The 12,741-nt window shown below is 31.8% G+C and overlaps 2 protein-coding genes across 2 annotated transcripts; both read right to left on the reverse strand.

The window, feature by feature from the left end:
• Positions 1–3,307: 3,307 nt before the first annotated feature.
• LOC114400732 (peptidyl-prolyl cis-trans isomerase CYP19-3-like) lies at positions 3,308–4,938 on the reverse strand. Its single transcript, XM_028363349.1, has 2 exons — positions 4,840–4,938; positions 3,308–4,166 (listed from the first exon to the last, which is right to left on the reverse strand). Exon 2 carries the CDS (start codon positions 4,122–4,124, stop codon positions 3,597–3,599), a length of 528 nt encoding a protein of 175 aa, XP_028219150.1. The 5' UTR covers positions 4,125–4,166; positions 4,840–4,938; the 3' UTR covers positions 3,308–3,596.
• A 1,385-nt stretch (positions 4,939–6,323) lies between these two features.
• On the reverse strand, positions 6,324–10,429 carry LOC114398200 (protein EIN4-like). Its single transcript, XM_028360367.1, has 2 exons — positions 8,255–10,429; positions 6,324–7,092 (listed from the first exon to the last, which is right to left on the reverse strand). The coding sequence occupies exons 1-2, from the start codon at positions 10,004–10,006 to the stop codon at positions 6,565–6,567; spliced, it is 2,280 nt and encodes a 759-aa protein (XP_028216168.1). The 5' UTR covers positions 10,007–10,429; the 3' UTR covers positions 6,324–6,564.
• Between the last annotated feature and the right edge of the window lie 2,312 nt (positions 10,430–12,741).

The raw sequence follows: 12,741 nt of genomic DNA on the forward strand, positions 1-12,741 counted from the left end.
GCTGGTTCTGGGGCTGGAACATCAATGCCTGATTGTTCTGTTTCTGGGATTAGTCTTGGTCGTTACCTCGTTGTTACTTGTTTCACTTTGGTTCAATTTTGTTGGGACTTGTGCATCCTGCAAGATCCAATTTCAATTCAAAAAGCAAATTCATGACTAAGTTAGGTGATAAAATGGCACGTCACATAATCAAATCTGGCAACTTAATTAGAGAAAAATGTGGATTGGATCAATAGGCATAGCCCAGGATGAGAAACTAAAGAATATTGAATCCTTGAACTTGAAGTGGCAGCTAATCAGAACTGATTTATTTCTTTTGTTTCTAATAAAAGTAGAAGTTCATATAATCCACCACTGGATATATACTATGTGATCTGTAAAATTAACTGGAAAATGACTTGTGCTTCACAACTAGATAGGGTCAGAACTCAGAAGGCATGAAACTCCGCCACTCTGTCTCTATTATATATATACCCTGAATTGCAAGAAGCGAATTTATGACCAACGATGATTCATACGACGCGAAATTGTGTATTACGTATTGTATATTGATGATTTGGATACGTAGATCTAATATAATACAGTGGTACTTAACAAGAACATTATGATATGTAAATTTGATCGGCTGATCAAGCTCAGAGTAGAATGAATCTCCCAACAAGAATAATAATTTATCACATAGATTCAATCGCATATATACTGCGTAGACTAATATGAAGTAGTAGTGTAATCTTGACTTTGAGTTACCTGAACACTGGCCATTGAGACAATGCAAATAATTGTAAGGAACTGAGACTAAAGCGAGAAATGGGCATTAGCAGTAAGCTAGCTAGCTAGGCAAAGAGAGTACTTTTGATTTGTGAGGAGCTTACCAAAGTGAGAGGTATATATAGTGGTTTGGGAGTTACAAATAGTGGGATCAAACATTGGAGAGATAGATATTGGAACAATCTTTTTTCAGACAGGCACTCCATGTCACTGACAGAAATAAAAGACATCAGCATGCATTTCCGTTACATAATTAGATGTTTGGACTGTTTAAGTGTCCATATTAACATGTGTTTGGATTAGTTTTTAATTTGACCAAAATCAATTAAGTTGAAGCCAAAGCAACAAATAGTTGCTTCAATTTTTTCAATTCTCTACCATGATTTTGAAAAGTATCCAGACCCACCGCTATTAATTAACACACTTTAAGTTATTGTAGTGTTTGTGTTTACTTTTTTCAACTTCACTTATTAAAATAACAGGACTGCTATATGGTACGAAAGACACGAAAAGATTACGTGTAAATATTGTAAAAATAACAAGTTAAAATGTTAAAAGAAAATTAAACAACATTGAGCCCAATAAATAGATCATAATCAAATCCAGCTAATCCCAAAGATATCCCACCAAAGCCGAAATAAACAAAAACCTAAATATCAAGATTTGCCAATAAATTCTGCAAATTTCTTTTGGTAGAGCAGTGCCGCTTTATCAATTTATTTTAATCGTTCTTTGATTAATATGTGGTAGAAAGAAAATCCATCAACACAAATAAAACCATTTTGGTATAAATAATTAGCAAATAAGGAATGGAAAAACTGAGGCTTTGTGGTGGCGCTAAAGAGTATAGGGGAGGAGATAATGTACAAAATGGGCATTCAACATTATTCCGGTTTATGGCAGCTAAAAAGAGTATCACGGTTTAATGAAATCAAATTAGCAGCAGTGGACATAATTCTTGAACAAGCAAAAGCTTGTTCACCGTAATTGTCGGGAATTTACTTTTTACTGTTAGGGTCAATATGTGCTTACCAATTTTAAGGTTTCATAGAGTAGCTTTTGCCAACCACAATTTGAAAGTGATGGCAGAAACGAAGGAAAAACAAGTGACAAGCGGGACCCAAGGTGTGTTTAGATACACGTCAAAAGTATTTTTTATTAAAAAAATAAATATTTTAGTAAAAATACTTTTATTCAAACATATGCTTAGTAGGACAATGTGTGGGACCTGCATGACCAACGTCATTACTAACAGGGTCTCATAGATAGAATCAATTCATTTATTTTGGTGAAGAGTTGAATCATAACTTTTTATTTAAAAATAAAATAATAAATCATTAAGATATTTAATTTATTTAATTAATTTTATAAACATTATTCTATATTTATCATTAGATTACAACTGTTAATTTTTTTAAAATTATAAAATTTATAAATTAAAATAAAATATTTAATATTTAATTTACATGTATTTACTTTTATTACAAAATTTTATTTTAATATAAATTAATAAATTATTAAATTATTATATATAAAAATTTATTCTTATTTTAATATAATTTTAAAAAAACACATTAACTAATATATAGATTATTTTAAAATATATATTTTATGTAATTTATGCAAAATTAAATTTGAAATAATATTTAAATAACCTAAAAATTAAACTGAAAATATATTACTTTTTATAATTAAAATGAAAAATTGTATTATTTTTATATAAAAAAATGTACATAATTTTCATAAATTACATAAAATAATTTATATAAATAATTTACAAATTAATTTATGTATTTTATTTATTTATTTATATAATTGTATTAAAAACTTATTTATTCAATAATTTTTAAAGTTAAAACAAAAATATTAACATGTAAGTTACCTAAAAAAATTAAATATTAAAATTTTATTCATTGATATAGTTAGAATAAAAATAATTAAAATATTAAAATAAATTTACGTAATTTGTATAATGTAATTATATTGATATATATAATTAGAGTAAAAAGAATTTATATATTAAAATCAATTTATAAAATAATTTATATATTAATTTATGAAATTTATTTATAAATTGATAAAACTAAAATAAACATATTAATATATTCAAAATAAAAATATATAAAATAAAATTTTAAAAAATTATATATTAAACATTTTATAATTTATAATTTTTTTATAATTCAAAAAAATTAATAACTCTCAGTTAATAATACATAGAAAATTATGTTTATAAAATTAACTATATAAAGCAAATGTGCAAATGTCTAAATGATTTATTATCTTATCTTTAAACAAAAAATAATCAATTGACAAAAGGACTAAAATTATTTATTCTAAAAAATAAAAAAGTTAAATATTTTGATGATTTAAAAATAAGAAAACAAAAATTTATAAATTTAAAATTATAAAAAAATCAAAATTACAATTTAATCTTTAATACACATGATGACGGATATGATGATATATGAAGAAAATGATATATGTAATGTAACACAGAACACCTTCCTTAGGGCAACAGAGGGATGCACGCAGAAAATATAATTGCAAATATGTAGTGCTTCATCCTTATTCATTCTAATTTACCAATCAACTACAGATATTCGAGCCTATTGCTTCCACAATTCTATCAACGTAATCTCTGACCAACTACAGACAGCTACGCATTTTTAGTTGGAACAAATGTAAAAGCAGATTTAGGAGTACAAATTTGAGAGTTACATTAATCATGGACAATTGACTCCTAGTTACACAAATCACTTATTATAATACTAGTGATTTGCATTGAATAGCAACAAACATGTCTCGAAACATCGTTGTATCAAAACTCACTTCTCTACAATCTGGCCACAATCTTCTATTACTACCGGTTCAGATGTCATGCCACTTCCTGAACCCACTTTCTCCATCTCCTGCACAACGCTGTATCCATCAACAACTTTTCCAAACACAACATGTTTCCCATCAAGCCATGATGTCTTTGTAGTACATATGAAGAACTGAGAACCATTAGTATGAGGTCCAGCATTTGCCATGGAGAGAATACCAGGACCGGTATGCCTCAAATTGAAATTCTCATCTTCAAATTTGGAACCGTAGATTGACTCACCCCCGGTCCCATTCCCTCTTGTGAAATCTCCTCCCTGACACATAAATTCTGGAATAATACGATGAAATACAGAACCTTTGTAGTGTAAAGGTTTCCCAGATCGTCCAATCCCCTTTTCCCCAGTGCAGAGAGCCCTGAAGTTTTCAGCTGTTTTTGGGGTTGCATCGGCAAACAACTCCATCACTACTCGTCCAGCTTTCATCTTTCCAATTAGAATATCAAAGAAAACTTTTGGATTCTTTGACATATTGATCACCACTTTCTCTAGCCTCAATGAAATTCTTAGTTCCTACATAGATAAGGTTGTAACTTTTAAAATAGCACTCTATTATTGATATTAAAAACCAATATGGCAGAATCCATTACATTATGGGCTATAACTGAAATAAAAACAAACTGAAAGCATACCCATAACTTCATTTTTGTCAAAGAAAAAAATATCATGTGACACCAAAAACTCTTCATATTCAAAATGCCTTGAATGGGAATCGAAAAAGTTTTTATTTAGATTGAGATATTAGAAAGGAATTATAATATTTGCCACAATGTGGAAGTGTTATTCCGATATGAATTGGGACACACACAAAAAAATCATGGTGGCAACATTAGATGTAGCTTAGGTTTATGTTTTGTGCTGATGACATAACGAATCAGTACAAGACCGTCCATAAGCACAGCATGTATATCAAACAAAATCCTCAAAGGAACAAGTTTCACTTGCAAAAATAGTTCCCTTTGCAAAATAAATAGAAATAAATCATTAATGGGTTGGTTAGAGAATGTTCATCATTCTGCATAAAACCCTCAAGACATGCACATCAAGAAGATCTGAATTGGAAACAGGATGATATGCGATTTCGCACAAGTTTTGAACTCACAGGCTGTAACAGAGCGCCTGCAAGTCTTCGATATGTGCAGTGTGAAACAATACACCGATAGTAATAAAATGGATAAGAGAGTACCTTTGGTGAGGTTGAAGTTGCCTACGAACAATGGGAGGGGCGCGCAACAATGCCATAAATATACAACATGCCGTAGCCCTAGCCGTGATGAGGATTTAGGGTTTTGCATAATTGCGGGTTGGGCCTCATACTGCAGGGATCCACTTACAAGGCAATTATTCCTGCACCTCCTTTTTTTTTCTTCTTACACCCATAGGAAGCACAATGGACTAATAAGCCCCTTCCCTCAGTAGCACCCCCCTTCCCCATCCAACCCTAGCCTTCCTTGCGTCATGGCACCCCCTCTCCCTTGGTCCCTCATGCCGCCATTTTCTAAGATCAACACCAAAGCTCTTGGATACCTTGGGATAGGATGTGTCACAATTTAGGAATAGCAGCAACTCGAGGGACAATGCTAAGAAGTGGACCTTTGATTTGGTTGGCGACGAGGACATCGCAGAAGCGTAGATTTTGATCATGATGACGGAGTCATCGTCTTTCCATGTGCAAGGTCTTATGCGGATATGTTGAGAAAGGGTGTGTTGATGTGGTGGCGGTGTGGCGCGGATGATGAGGTCTCCAATTAGGCCATTAGTGGAAAAAGGAAAAGTGAAAAGGCAACAAAGGTGTCACCTTATTCTAAAATGTGAAAATTATATTCCAAAATAGGTTTAAATGATGTGGAATACCTACTCCAGAATATAATTTTCACATTCTGAAATAGTTATCCCAAAATATGATATTATTTTAGAATGACCATTCCAAAATAGGAGGGGTGACTAATGAGGGATATTTTTGAGGGTTGAAGTCTTTGGGAGATGCATGAAATAAAAAATAGAGGTGCATGAAGTACAAGTCAAGTATAAAACGTGCTAAAAAAATATTGAGGATTCTTTTTCTTACATTTGAGTTTAGATGGAGTATTGGTAAAATTTTATAAATTTGAATTTTACTGTAACATGTCAAATCAAAAGTTGGTTTATAATTTTTTGAAGGTCTTGCTAGCAAGTGTTTTTAGAATATTGGTTAAAAAATTAAAAAGAAAAAAATATTTATTATGTAATTTATTAGAGAGCATAAAAAAATCATGTGCAACACAATTTTTTTGTCTTTCAATAAAAATATTTCTACTTTAAATTTCTTAAATAATACTGTTAAGGCACTAGTTATCATTTTTGCCTTCTTGATACCTCTAAAAAAAAGAATTTTTTGATAATTTATTCTTCAATTTTTGTAAGTTTCTTTTAATTTGTATGCATTTAATTTAACAGAGTATAAAACGTGCTAAAAAAATCTCTTAAAATTTGTATGCATTTAAGACGAGGCCAACTGTAATCAAATAGCAAGAACTATACACATGATAGCCTTAACTACTACCAATTTCTACAACTTTATTGAATAACTATTACTATCACAACCATATATATTCACCATTGTGCAACATACGTTGAAAAATCAAAGCTTTGGCACATTCATCCATCTTTTAATAAATAAATGCAAGAAAGTATACGCAATTTCAGAATTTTGCATTTCATCGTTTTCTGTTTGATGATGGGAAGCGGTTCTATACACCTTGTATAAATCCATAATTCATTGTACGGTAAAAAGATCATACAGAAAAATGGTTAGCAAAATGTACCTAGTATCTAGTATATTTAGTTTGTTATCAATTTCAGGTTCTCTTTCAAAATGTCAAAATAATGAATTTTGAGGAACCTAAAAAATTTGAGACATTTAAAATTGTTCTCACAATTTTTCACCTGCACGGTGCAGGACTGTTCTAAGTTCATCTGCCATCTCATGAAGGAGGATAGGTTTTCGAATCAATCCATTCATTCCCACCTGTAGACATCTCTCCTTGATGTGTTCTTCTGCACTTGCAGTAAAAGCAATGATCAAGGGCCAATTATGGCTTTGGAACTTCCGAATCCTTCTTGCAACTTCAAAACCATCCATTTCTGGCATGTGAAGATCCAACATAATAATTTTGAATGAGTTACCAGAGGCACTTATAGCACCAAGACATTCAAATCCTGATGAAACAGCAGTTACTTGACACCCCAGTTTCTCGAGCAGCTTCTTGGTCACAGTCCTGTTTACATCATCATCATCAGCCAAAACAACCTTAAGCCCCCTAAACTGAGAGTTTGAAAACTCTTTGGGAGCAAGAATGAATCTTCCATGAGATGATCCTATCTGAAACTTGAGAAGAAGTGTCATTCCTTGTGCAAAACCCAGAGAGTTAGTTGATATCCAAATATTACCTTGCATCATCTGCATATTATTCCATATTGTATCAATACTCAGAATTACAAACAACAATCACACCACAATAAACTAAACATATTTCAGTTGGTTTATCACTGAACTACTGAAGGCTGCTCTCGACCAACCCACAATCAGCTTGGTTTTAGGCCCAAGGACAGAATCCTTCAGTTATAGACAGGTGTTGACAGACACGAGATAAATTAAAGGTCATGACATAAAAAAAAAGCCTTGTCCCCTTGGCTGAAACATGCAAGGAGAGAAATCTGTGCAAAATTGAATGTCAATATCACAGTACCACATACTAGAGATCAGTGATTTTGGATTAACAGATCAACTGTAATTTGACTTTCTCAATGAATAATTAGAAGAAACCCTTCCGCTAAAGTGACCACTAAAAACAGACAAAAATACGGTCCATAAATGTGTCTAATTACCATTAGAGCCATTGCATATTGGCAAAGTCAGCATTATGATTTTAACTGAATGGCAATGACTGTCACTTTAAACTTAAAGATTTCCAATAATACAAAATCCTAATGCTTTAATGAAAAACAGTAAATGTAAAGGAGACATATATCAATGAATATAGTCAAATTTGGAACAGAAAGTCTACTTTGAGCATTTTAGGAGGCCACTGTCATTCAGCATCATGAGTCCATATTGCAAAACAAACAGCAAACTAAATAGGGGTTTTCTATATGAAGGCTGTTTCTTATTCTTAAAACTGACCTGATAGTTACACTACCACAATCTAATTTAATTTATAGTTTCATCACTTACACTACCACAATCTAATTTTAATTTACAGTTTCATCACTTACACTACCACAATCTAATTTTAATTTACAGTTTCATCACTTACACTACCACAATCTAATTTTAATTTACAGTTTCATCAGACATTCTCAACATCATTAACACTTCTCCAATGCATCATTCACTGACTCAAATAATTGAGGGTTCAATCCAATAATCATCTTCTAAGCATAAAATGTAATGCTAAGGGTTACAGCCAACACAATTCGTACAATTAATGCAGCAGCACATAATTTCTCAAAAGGGGGATAATGGTGCTTTTTAATAAACAGTCAAAACTTAAACATAGGAATAATCTATATAACTAACAGAAAATGATACATAAATTTTCATAAGAGAATGATGCACCTACCTGCACCAGCGTTTTGCACATGCTGAAGCTCAGGCCTTCCTTAAGTTCATTGTTGCAGTGATTTCTACCAGTATAATTTCTTGTTGAAACTGATTCATCTGAATGGAAACTAATACCATTTATCTGAAAATTAAATTTTATATGAACATACTCATTTTGTATGCTTGATCTCCATATTCCAAAACTTCTATCATCTTTATCTCCGCTATCACTTTCAAGGTAAACTTGAAAAGTGAGAGTCCCTTTATCATATATGTTCAATAAATAGCCAATCATATGTAAAATTACTTGGAAAGTCCTTGCCTCATCACCTATGACCAGATCAGGCAAAGACTTGTCAACATCAACTTCAAGACCAAAGCCTTTATATATACACAAACACTTGGCAGTGCAAGAAGCTTCCCTCATCATTGAATGTAGATGGAAAGGTTTCATCTCTAACTGGAAGCTTCCATTGTCATTTTCTGCAATCTCCATCACATCATTAATCAATCGCGATAGTGCATTGCTAACTTTCAAAATTGAGTCAATAACAATCTTCTGTTCAGGTCTTATATTATCCTCTTGAAACATTGAAAGCAAGCCCAGGATTGAATGCATAGGTCTCCGCATTCCATGACTCATAACTTTCTCAAACGAGCTCCTAGCCTTCCTTGCCATCATTGCATTCTTTTGAGCCTGTTGCAACGCCCGGTTTTGCTCTGCAAGTTTCTGGCTCATTAGCTGTGACTCTTCAAGAACAGACGCATGAGACAATGCCACAGCCACCTGGTCAGCAACAACTTCCACTATCTCCATTTCATGGGAGGTCCAAGCCCTGGAGTTTGAATTTGGAAGAACCAAAACCAGTACACCATAAGATGTTTCAACCAACTCTGGTGTCCCTCCTTTGAAATTCGAAACATGAAGTATTGGCAAGCGAATGGCAGCCACAGCACCAGAATCCCCAGATCCACCACCACTACTTGCGGCTCCTAGTGCAGAATCAGGCCTCAAAATCCACACCCCTTGGCTCTTCTTTATGTCCAACACATCAGGATCACTGATAGCAATAGAATTGTGAAAACTCCTCGCTGAGCTTGGTTTCAACTCATGAGTCAAATGCATTTCTCTCCTATCCTCATCAGGCATCCATACTGCACAATTGTGCAAATCCAATGCCTTGGAAAGCTCAACAAGTGTGGTATACAAGATGGTATGCTTATCCAGAGATTTCCTAATCTCACAAGTGAGCATCCTAACATGCCAACTAGCTTCCTTCTGTTTCTTCATCATCCCAACCTCTTGGCCCAATTCCAACACATTCTGCCTCAAAAATAGCTCCCTCACTTTGATTTTCAGCAAAAGAGGAATGAGTGTGGGAAAGGAAATTGCAGTGGCACAAGAAACAAGAGCAGTGAGGAACTTAGCAACAGTAAGGGAAAGAAACAACTGGAAGGAGTGAGGGCCATAGTAAGTATAGGCATTGAGCAAATGGGTCAATCCACAGAGAACTATGAAGGCAATGAATTGAAGGAAGACCAATTTAAAGGGGACATTGGAGCAGCTCACAAAGTAAAGAAGCTCAAGGGGTATGGAAAAATATGCAATGGCAATGAAAAAGTCACTCACTTTCTGACAAACCAGCACGCTGTGGATGCTCCAAAGCCCTTCCTCATCACAATTGCACTGTGAATATTCCACATCGTTGGCATAAACAGAAAGCACCATAACCAACAACAAGAACAACAAAAGAAGCAAACCTCTTTCCATGGCAACAACTCAGTACTACTTTTTTCCTTTTCTAAACCATACCTCAAAGTTAATAGCTCAAATAAATTGACATCACAATTGCCATACACATTACAATATAGATCCAAACTAAATTTAATTTAACATATCTATAAACTAAGTTCTTCAAGTTACGTAGATTTATAAATTCTAATCCCAATTTAAGTAGTTATAGACTTATGGTTAACTAATTGGATAGAACAGGAAAAGCTCACACTACTCACTAAAAAATTGGGGGTAGAAACAGAGAAGATAATAAGAAAGCAGGGCTTCCCAACGACAAAGAATAAAATTTCAATCCAAGTTTGAAGGGAGCACTTGATAGGTCTTGAAAGCAGCGAGAGAGAGAGAGGGAGTGGGACCCACACAGCTTTACATGAACTGAACCGGGACTGGCTTGCTCTTCTCACATACCTTTACATGTAATAATAAATGTCTTTAGTCACTATTAATTATAACATAAGATTTCATAATATCACTTACAATAATAATTAAGTTAAGCAAGTATACTTGTTCTTCAACCCAGGACCGTCATTTTATTTTTTTAAAATTTGAAAGTGTGATGCGATGCATGAATGGGAGCGAATCCAGTGTTGCACTTTCGTGTACTCCTACTCGTACTTGGGATATTTAAAATAAATTGGATTAATTGACAATTGCTTAAAATTTTAAAATACAAAACTCCTTCTAATTTAATACTCGAATACCAACCTTACTAACAAAAATATTGTCACGTTTTCATTGTATGAAATATTTTAGTCTTCCAGTAATTTATGCATAATGAATTATTGAGATTTATAAAAAGGACCTCTCCTGTTAAAACCCAATATATCTCTTTTTATTATTCTGTATTTCTCGAAGAAAAGAAGTTTGACTTTTGGTATTTTTGTATACTGTGATGTGAGTCTGTGACCCACAAAAATGACAGTGCGCTATCGTGCTGTACTGCTGATATGACCGTCGACAGGATTCGGATTCTCCCTCGACCAAAATATCCCACACTCTCTTTTTGTTTAGAAGGGATAGATAATAACTAAAAACAAAAACAATAACTTTTAAGTTTTTTTTTACTGAAAAACTTTTAAGTTATTTAATATGAGACTAAGTGAAAGAAAATGAAAAAATAATATGTATGTAAAATAATACAAATATCTTAAATGGAAAAAAAGAGAAAGTATTAATAAAATAACTTTCTTTTTATTATATAATAATAAAAAAATCTTTCATTTCTTTTTTGTCCAAATTGTTGGAAAGAGTGGAAAACAAGTCTATATAAAATCCAATTGTTTTGATGTGATTAAACTTTCAATTTCACATTCTTAAAGTATTACTTTCTCTTTTATATTTATTTTACTGCAACTTTCTCTCTTATATAGTCTTTAAAGTAAACAAATTGTATAGATAATTAGAAACTATACTAAATTTTCCCTCAAGTATTGGAAAAACATTCAAATTAATTTCTAAACATTAATAAAAAACATTAATATATGAACTAAATAGAATAATAGATGAATATTTTATACTTTAAGAATTACTCATATACTTTAATGATTTATTTTATTTGTTCGCTTCTAAACAATGAAAAATCATAAATATTCAATTTAACCGTGTCAACTTATGATAGTTTGGTCCTTAACAAATAAAAAATTAAAACTTAGTTTTTAAACGTACAAAAAATATAACAAATTCATCATATCATTAAATATCTTTTGTTAACCTAAACATCTTTATATATGTGGTACCTTTATATCTATTTGCCATCGAAAAAAATATTAACTATGTTATTTTCTCGAGACTAAATTATAACATACAAGTTTAGATTTTTACTATTTTTTTTTGCCTCTTTTCACAATTACTCTTTCTTTTTTTTCTTTTTTTTCTCGCATATGACAATTTAGTTTCTCTATGAAATCAACACACCTAACATTCTTTTCAATGACAAATGGGTCTAAAGATGTCACATAGACAAAGACATTTGGGTTAATGGAGAAACTTACAATATAGGAAATTTGTTGCATTTTTTTTTTGCACTTGGAACTAAATTTTTGTTTTCTATCTTTTAGGATCAAATTATCACAAGTTGACACATTCAAGGACCAATTTGAATGTTTAATCATTAAAATTTGAACAGATTAAATATTGTGGTGTTTTTCTTTCACTTACAATCATTTCATATTTCTATAAAATAAAATTGGCCATCATTGGATGATGATAGGATAGAGATTTCTATTTATTAATCACTTTATTAGTGTTTATCATTTTCCTTTATTTTCTCTTTTTGTCATATGATATTTACATTTTTTTAATCTTTTCCTTTCCTTTTTCCTTTCTAGATGTTAAATAGCATTTGAAATCTATTGATTATTTTCCTATCTAAGTGGGGAAATTCTTGTTTCAAAATTATTTATTAATTGAGATAAATATACATTATAAAACTGAGATAAAAATATATTACTAATACTTTATATAAGAACATTATTTTCAATTTGTTGAGAAATATTTTAGAACACTTTGATAACATTCCTTTCAAAAAATGGAAAAAGGAAACGCACTTGAGGTTGAGAGTTGATATAGTTTTAACTGGGCTATTTAATATCTGATTCAAAAGGTAAATCACTGTGACATTCATATTTATTATTCAACATGGTCGTCCACTTACAAATGCCATCATTACAGGTGCAATTACCACCAACTCTTCTATCAATTGTTTAAAAAAA

This window comes from Glycine soja, chromosome 19, assembly GCF_004193775.1.
Source record: "Glycine soja cultivar W05 chromosome 19, ASM419377v2, whole genome shotgun sequence".
Lineage (NCBI taxonomy): Eukaryota > Viridiplantae > Streptophyta > Magnoliopsida > Fabales > Fabaceae > Glycine > Glycine soja.